This window comes from Stylophora pistillata, chromosome 7 (assembly GCF_964205215.1).
Source record: "Stylophora pistillata chromosome 7, jaStyPist1.2, whole genome shotgun sequence".
NCBI lineage: Eukaryota > Metazoa > Cnidaria > Anthozoa > Scleractinia > Pocilloporidae > Stylophora > Stylophora pistillata.
Genome location: NC_142525.1, coordinates 26,134,678 through 26,143,752, shown reverse-complemented (window position 1 = coordinate 26,143,752; position 9,075 = coordinate 26,134,678). Strand labels below are relative to the sequence as shown.

The 9,075-nt window shown below is 37.3% G+C and overlaps 1 protein-coding gene across 2 annotated transcripts in view; it reads left to right on the top strand.

Annotated features, from left to right (window-relative positions):
* The window catches only part of LOC111336023 (multiple epidermal growth factor-like domains protein 8), a 42,190-nt gene that overhangs the window by 3,247 nt on the left and 29,868 nt on the right, over positions 1 to 9,075 (top strand). For both annotated transcript variants that reach the window (XM_088726776.1, XM_088726777.1), the window contains exons 2-9: positions 120 to 283; positions 1,195 to 1,407; positions 2,626 to 2,806; positions 4,040 to 4,131; positions 4,419 to 4,632; positions 5,296 to 5,485; positions 5,919 to 6,064; positions 6,506 to 7,410. In XM_088726776.1, coding sequence (XP_088582902.1) covers positions 120 to 283; positions 1,195 to 1,407; positions 2,626 to 2,806; positions 4,040 to 4,131; positions 4,419 to 4,632; positions 5,296 to 5,485; positions 5,919 to 6,064; positions 6,506 to 7,410 — 2,105 coding nt within the window. The remainder of the gene's footprint in view (positions 1 to 119; positions 284 to 1,194; positions 1,408 to 2,625; positions 2,807 to 4,039; positions 4,132 to 4,418; positions 4,633 to 5,295; positions 5,486 to 5,918; positions 6,065 to 6,505; positions 7,411 to 9,075) is intronic.

The window sequence follows — 9,075 nt, the reverse complement described above, 5'->3', positions numbered from 1 at the left end:
AAGACAAAAATATTCATTCTTAAGATGTATCAAAATGTAGGTTACTGATCCATGATTATTACTAGTATTTAACCTTCTGGTTTGTTTTTGTTTTTGTTGTTTTCTTTTTTTATCCACAGCTCCACGACCAAATGTTTCTATCACGTTGAAATTTCTAGATTTTGGTACAGAATGTTCTTATGATTATTTGTTCATTCATGATGGTGACTCATATCTGTCTCCCCTTATTGGAAGCATCAGTGGAAACAGTTCATTACACACAGTTGTATCTCATTCAGGACAGGTGGGTATTTAGGGAAGAAAATGAAACCTACTATAGATTTAACCCTTGATACCCCAACTTCAGTATGCATTGTCTCCATACTGTTCTCTATACATTCCCTAAGATGCTGACAAGGAGAATTTGAATAACAATCAAGAGTTTGTGTTGGGGATCATGTCCTTTATTCTCATGACCTTACTGTTTGAATTAGGGGTGTTATTGTAAGGAGAAATTACAGTAGATCAGGGCTTGAAATTGCACCTGTATCGGGTGCATTTGCAAATAAAGATTTTGCTTTTGCGACCAAAATTTCTCCATTGGTAGCGATTTTCCAACCATTTTATAGCCTAGCTTATAAATAAGTTATATTTAACAGCCATGTGTCTTACTTGTTACTGGTTGCTGTAGTTTTATCCAAAAAATCCTGCACAATTCTTGTTAAATGTTGCGTGACTTATCGTTGATTTCTTGCTGAGAAATGTATTGCAGGTGCACTTTTTCAGAAACTAGGTCGTGCAACACTCATGAAATTTCTAGGAAATCTTCATTTCTAATTTCTGGTTCCGGTAGAAGTAGGTTACTTTTGCAACTAACATTTTTGAACTTGTGACTAAATTTTGGGAATTACTCGCAAATTTCGATTGAGAAATTTTTTAGTTTCAAGCCCTGCAAGATCAAGCCAAGTGTGTCAGTGATGTTCTTACCTCTTTTTGATGTCTTCTGCAATCATTACTAATTAAGACAGACACACACCAATACAGAATCTAATTGTTTCATTTGATGAAAAGGGAAAGTGTTGCTCTAGGTGACGTTCTTCAGTAGATCATAATTAATTTGGAACCAATCAAAATGTTTACACTGTTCAGTTTATCATATAACCTAAAAATGTACATGTATCAAAGCTTTCCTTTTCATTGCTATTCTCTCAACAGATGCTTATCAATCTCTATAGTGACACCAACTACTCCCTCCGCGGCTTTATTGCTAACTATACTATAGAAAACTGTACCGATGGATGTTCTGGCAAGGGAACCTGTGAGGATGGGTTTTGTCAGTGTCAGAAAAATTGGCGAGGCAAAGCATGTGACTTGCACACCTGTCCATTGGCTTGTAACAATGCAGAATCTCATGGCAACTGTGATTTTGTACGTAGTGATAGTTTAGTGTCGGTAATAACATGATTTCGAGTACAATTTGGTGTCAATAAGCATGAGTTAATTTTTCAGAGACAACAATATTGCACGAGCCCGTAGGTTGAGTGAAATTTGTAGTCTTTGAAAAATTTAGAGATTATTTCCCCAGTTGTACTTGAAATCATGTTGTCATTTGTGAATAATTCACATGAAAGATGCATCACTAAAAGTCAAGATAGATAAAGTTTTTTACAGTGTGCACACGATTTGTTATTTGTACTTGCGTTACATGAAAACTGCTCTTTGTTTACTTTTCAGCCAATCAGATGTGCATAATTTTTTCATATATGTTATTAACCCTTGAAATCCTGTGAGTGATTAACGTGTAACTTCTCCCTATGATATCTATACATAATTCAGTAAACAGATAATGAGAATACACAACCTTATCAGGTACTGTAGACATTTTTATCTTGATTGAACACCCAATTCTTGTGACTAATTTACAAGGAAATGTGTAGTAGCTAGAGGGGAGAATTAACAATCAGATCTTGGGAGTTGAATGGTTGAAAAGGAACAGTTTTTAGGGTTGAAGTGATTTTTGGGTTTTGATTGTACACGTTTATGTCTATTTAAATTAAATAATTCACAATGTGCTTACAAAGTGGGTATCAACAGCCTACTATGAAACAGGGCTCGACACTAACTTTTCAACTTGCTAGCCAAGTGGCTAGTGACATCTTAGATATTATGACGATGTCAGTTTGTTTACTAGCCAAACTGGCTTGTGGAAAACCTGAATTTCTACTAGTCTGTGGCTAGTTGGCTACTGTTAGTGTCGCGCGGTACCTGATAAGGTGGTGTGTGTGGCAAGAAACTACTACTGAAACACATGACTCAGAAAATTTTGACTCCTAAGAGTGACCAAAGCAGAAATTCTCCTTACATTATCAATACAATATCATGCACACAATTGATGAGAATGAAGGAAATGATCAATTAAAGGATTATTAGTTGATCCAATACCAAATTCTCAGAATAAACATTATAACAATTGTATGGCAAATATTAAGAATTACCACAACTGAGATCTTAAAAGTGAATGGGTTGATTGTAAACAAGACTTTGAGACGAAAGGGTATCTATTTAGTATTCTCTTTTTAATCATTACTTTAGCAATAACTCGTAATTATTTAGTTATATGCTAATTGTAATTTTTGTATTTTTTAGTCCCAAGGTCATTGTGTCTGTAAAAATGGCTTTATTGGGGAATCCTGTTCTGTTTCAACAATGACTGCAGATGACTCTAATAAGTGGTACGCCATTTCATCATCATCTCCAATTTTCCATCCCAGAACAGCACATTCTGTGGTTTATTCAGAAGAAAGTGATGTGTTACTTTCCTTTGGAGGTGTGTGCATACATTTACATGCACTTTAACTTTTAAATTTTTGTAGTTATGAAATATCATTACCATAATGGTAGTTTTTTTCAGCAAGGATATTCATGGTAGCCAATCATTGTAATATAGTTTATTTCTGACCACTTGCAGCCTGGGGCAGAATTACGGGTGCAGTTTAAGGTTGAGAACAGATGTCAGCATATCAGGCGCCTCTGTCAGCCGCTTCAGTCCATTGATCTCACCTTCCCACCCATCCCACCCATCCCACCCCAGGGGAGGACATCCATCACACAGTAATCTCGTGTGTGGGAAATTAACTTCCCCTACCCCTAACCCTGCAGGAGACGGGGCCCCCATTTATTCGTCCCCATCCAAAAAGACTAGAATATCTAACCATTTCTTGATGTCATAGAAAGTTTGCAAATTCTCAATTATTTTAAGACCTTGATTGTTGGTCCGGCCAGGGCTCCAACCCTCGACCTCCCGCACAACAGTCCAGCGCACTGTCCATTCGTTTAATGGCTCAGATTATAGGAGATGAGAAAAATATTTCGACTCTACCCCTTGCCTTACCATGCATCCAGTTAACTTTGTTCTTGTAAAAAATTTACAAGATGGTGGCTTAAGTTGAGAAATAGTGATGTTTAACCCTCTAACTCCCTGAGGTGATTAACATGTAACTTCTCACTGTAATATCCTTACATTATCTAACAAAGAGGTAGTGAGAATACCCAAACCTGTGTAGCGTGTAGTAGTAGTTATCCTAATCTAACATCAAATTCTCACAACTACTTTACAAGGAAGTGTGTAGCAGCTATAGGGAAGATTTAACAATCAGATCTTGGGAGTAAAAGGGATAATGTAGAGTTGAAATAGAGGAACTGTCCACTTTTTTGTGAGGGGGGATCCTATGGTATTTAGCAGTTAGCAAATAACATTGCCCTCAGTCATCTGCCCTGTGAATCTGTTCATGATTATTATTAGCATTGCTGCTGTGTAATGTTTTTAATGGTTGAACAAGTTAAACTTAATTAAGACCCCTTTTGTTTTTCTTGCAGGTTATTCTTTAAGTAGGGTATTTGATGACTTGTTACAGTTCAATTTTACCTCAAGTTAAACTTAATTAAGACCCCTTTTGTTTTTCTTACAGGTTATTCTTTAAGTAGGGTATTTGATGACTTGTTACAGTTCAATTTTACCTCAAGTTAAACTTAATTAAGACCCCTTTTGTTTTTCTTACAGGTTATTCTTTAAGTAGGGTATTTGATGACTTGTTACAGTTCAATTTTACCTCAAGTCGGTGGAGCGAGGTGCAAACTGGATCTTCTAAACCTGTGAGTGGCTAATTATTCTTGGTTTGCCAGTCAATTCCTCTTTCAACCGTTACACCCCAACATCACTGTGTAGATTCTCCCTACTGTTCTCAACACATTTGCTAAGGTGCTGACAAGGAGAATTTCTTTAACAATCAAGTCAGAGCTTCTTTAGTTGGTGATCATTTCCTTTATTTTTGTAGCAGAAGTGTTTGATTCAACTGTGATACTGCAAGGAGCAATTAGATGCTAATCCCTCGAAGGGGTTAATATTCGTGTGTCATTTTTTCCTTTTTTTTTTTTTTTAGGTTGGGCGATTTTCTCACTCTGCGAGCCTGTATCACGACAGCATGGTGCTATTTGGGGGCGAATTAGAAAATGGGAACCTAACCAATGAACTTTGGTTTTACAACATTACTCTTGGAAAATGGACAGAGCTGGCTGTGAATGATGCTGGAAAGCCACCTCGTTTGGCAGAACATACAGGGACAATAGTGGATGATGAACTGTATATTTTTGGTGGTAAGTGTTGGGTGACAAACAACCTTTTGATACAGTACAAAGTACAGATGAATTTCTCACAAAGGATCTCTTTTTCAAACTAGGTTGTAGCGTACAACTTGACCAAAATAGTTACCTGAGCATGTCGCTTCCTCTAATTGACAAAATTAACGACGATGATTTCCAGATTACATGACTACATATAAATCCCTTTAACTCCAAAAAAAACCCATTTTGTGTGGGACTCTATCGCCCTCCTTCATCTAATACTATAATCAAGAAATTGATAGATATTCTAGTCTTCTCAGATAAGGGCGAATAAACCATAGGGTTTAAGGACGAATAATCCTGCAGGGTTAGGGGTAGGAGACGTTAGTTTCCCATGCACAAGATTACTGTGTCATGGATGTCCTCTCCTGGGCTGGGATGGGTGGGAATTGGCCCTGAAAAGCCCCCATGGGGAGTGGTCAACTAACGTATGTATGCATGTATGTATGTATGTATGCATTGATGTATGAATTGAAAAAACACATGATTTCCTCTTAAAATGAAGTCTTTTGATTGATTGAGTGATTGATTAATTAAGTACAAATATCTTTAAACTCATACCAAGAGACCATTCAAATCAATTTCAATTGTCAATTGATTATAAAAGTAACTGTTGGATATTTTCCTCCTAAACAGGTCGAACTGTTACAGACCCATTTTCCTCAACCATGTATTCATATTCTTTATCCAACCATAGTGGTTGGAAGAAGGTTTCATATAACAGAGGGAATGAAGCAAAGCTGCGCATGCTGGGTCACTCGGCAGTTTATTATGCAGATATGCGCTCTCTTATCATTTTTGGTGGATTTGTTCCCTTTATTCCAAGGTAATATAGTAATATTTATTTCACAGTTTTATTTTATATAAACATTACTGTTATCAAAATTTTGTCTAAAATTTCAAATTTTGTTTTTCTTCTCTATAGTTAGAGAAAGCATTAAGTTTAATTTGTCCAAAAAAAAATCCCAAATCTTAAAAAGAACACAAGATATGGCTAGTAATTCAGCTAAGTAAACACCCACAGTTTTGTGTTAAAGTGCCTTTGCCAAGACAAAGACTGTTAAAACTTTTGTTACTTTCTGATTCTATACTTTCTAAGCTTTACAGTGGTGTTAAGTTTTCCATGGTTTCTTTTGAAGTAATATGTGTACGGTGATTTCCTCAGAAGGCACCCTATTTGTTGACAGTAACAAACAATCTCCAGCTTTGTGGCCATTTGTCTTTTCTGACTGACTTTGTTCCTGTCTTTTAATTATTAGGAAAAGTAGTCAATCCAACAGACTTCTTGCATTTCATCTGGATCTTCGTGTGTGGTCTTCAATAGATGTAGATGTAAATGGTTTAGTCCCAAGAGGTCGTGCATTTCACTCTGCAGTGTTGATTGGGGACTATATGATAATTTATGGTAAGAGGAATATCTTAGATCTAGGTTAACTTTTCATACCCTAACAATAAACAATTCAAGCTGCTAGTTACCATTATGATGATATTAACCCTTTAAATCTTTAGCGTGATCATTATCTGATTTCTCCTGACAGTAAAATTTCTGTATCATTCATTACAGTCATGAGAATAGAAGGAATGATCACCAACCTAACAAGCTTTGATTGTTAAACAAATTCTCCTTGTCAGTACCAAAAGAAATTTGTAGAAAAGAGTGTAGAGAATGTAGATGTTGATGTTATAGGGTGTAAAGGGTGAACAGAGAACCACTCCACTGCTGAGTGGAAATCAGTCTTTGTTGTCAGTTTTGTTTTTGTCATTATTGTTATTGTTTGAGAGGATGGTGTGAAGTACACTGATGCTCTTGTAATTTGTTTTTTGTTTGTTTTATCAAAAAAACTAGGTGGAAATGTTCATGAACATTACAATGAAGAGATTTGTTATGACAACAAAGCTCTGTTTTACAACCTGAAATGCAACAAGTGGATTCCAGCATCAACATTTGATGCTCTTTCTCCTTCTGATGGAATTCCTCAACAGGGTCGATTTTCACATTCAGCTCTTCTGCGAAATGGAAGCGTCATGCTTGTGACTGGTGGCTTTGCTGGGTTGCCACTTGGGGATGTCTTGGGCTATAAATTACCAGTTGCCATAGCAGCAAAGAGCACTGCAGGTGGACACTGTGGTGGCCATAGTACACAGAAAAGTTGTCAGGAAGACCCAGAATGTGGGTGGTGTAGTACATCAACAGAGTGCCTTAGCAGTGATCTGTCAGCAAATTGTTCAGGGATTCTGTCACAGGGCTCTTGTCGCGAGCCCTGTACTAGTTATTCACAATGTAGTAGTTGTCTGTCATTTGGTGGTTCTCAGTGTGGCTGGTGTGTACAGGACAGTAGGTGTTACCCTATTAACTCACCAACAGGTGCCTGCCAGATTGTCACTGACAGCAACAACAGAGAGAAAGTCAGAGGCTGGTGGGGTAATGAAGGACAATTTCTCACATCATTAAACCAGTGTAAAACAATGGATTTTCCACCTGGTCTGATAGTTGTGGAGTACCGAGAGGTCCCAAACATTACCTTTCCTGACGCTGTAAGAATTATCCCAGAATCAAAGACGGAAATTTTACATCTTACCATCAGAAGTAACCACTTGAGAGCCCGTGTGACTGAGATGATTGGCTTCGTTTATCCATTTAAGTTCAAAACAGCACCTTGGACATCGTACACATTGTCTCTTGTACTTGATAATATTAAAGATACAGAAGCAAAGCTTTGGCTGAGCACTGATGAAACTGAATCAAAGGTGGTGAGTACACCTCAAGTTACTAGATTTGTAGAGTCAAACACTGGTTCAACATTGGAAATTGCAAAAAATCAGAAATTTTTTTACAAATGTCATGCCGAAAAGCACAATGGTCCATTTTACAGTTGTGTGCTTGGTTGCCAAGCCTTTGAACAGGAGTGAGGCTAAGGGTGACCTTATTATGATACAAATGTTGCTGCTTTTCAGATGTAAATTACTTTGTTCTAGTGCTAACTAGATACTGGTTTTGGAACTTGGAACTTGGAACTTGTACTCTCAAATAGCTAGGATAACACTTGGAGATATAGAATAACTAATTTGTAGTGCTAATAATCTACGATAAATATGTGAAGTCTAAAAGAAACAATAAATGTAAATAGTTCAAAATCTTTTCAGGTGGTTCGGGGTCTTCATGTTCCGAATGTCCCTTATGGCTAATGATTTAAAAGAAGTAATGTTCTCAGCCTGGACTGCTTGAGTTTACAGTTTATTCCATCTCACAACAAGGTCACCTTCAGCCTTACTCCAAATCAAAGGCTTGGCAACGACGTACACAACTGTAAAATGGCCTATTGGCATGAAAATGATAAACTTGGAACATTTTCTATAAACAAAATTTTGCAAAAGGAGAAGTTTGGTCTTTTTAATCAAGGGTGGCGTCCTTAAGTTTTTAACTCCCAAATGTGATTTACCTATAACTTCTCATAATAATTATACGTACATTATCTTGCAAACAGGCAATGAGAATACTCAAACTTATCATGATTTAGTTATTATAGAGATGTGTGCGCTCTGATTGGTCGAGGATTGCGTCATATCTCTCTATAATCACCTTGCGCAAGATGATTATATTAGGAGGGCTAAATTTCAAAATTGCTGCCTCACGTTTTGTGAATGTTTCCGAGGAAGTGATTAACACGATGGAAGAATATTGAATTGCAAAGAGCACAAAAGATGCTAAAAGATTGGCGGGACTCTTTTCAAAAGAAAGATTTGAAGTTTTTTGCTGATCGAACTAAATAAACCTGTTAAAGCTGCTCGCTTATCCTCAAACAAGTAATCAACACCAAGGCTGTACTCTAAGAAAAATTGAAGAGAGCCCAGTGCTCAGAAACTGTGAAATCCAGGGTGCCCAGCATATGCTTTTTATGAAAAAACTAAGATTCCTGGGTCGCCCAAGAACAAATGTAAGGCGCCAGGGTCCACCGGGCGCCGCTAGACCACAGCCCTGACTGGACACAATTGTTTACAGAATTTACTAAAGAATTCGAAAGTACCACAATTATACAAAAAAAATTATTTACCTCTGGCTTTGAACACTATTGAACAATCCCCTTGGCTTCATCCCGGGGATTATTCAACAATTTCCACCTTACCTTTGGTCATGCGTGCTATGCTTCGGTGCATAGCACGCATGCGTGCTATGCTTTGGTGCATAATTGTTAAATAACACCACATTCTCGTTATTAATTTACAAGGTGGGAAATGTGAGTCGCTAGCAGGGCTCGACACTAACTTTTCAACTTACTAGCTAAGGGACTTATGACAATTAATGTCGCGACAATTTCAGCTTGTTTAATTGCCAGTTTGGCTTGTGGAAATCGAAAACCACCAGCCAAAACTGAATTTCTACTACTCTGTGGCTGGTTGTCACCGTTTTTGTCGAAC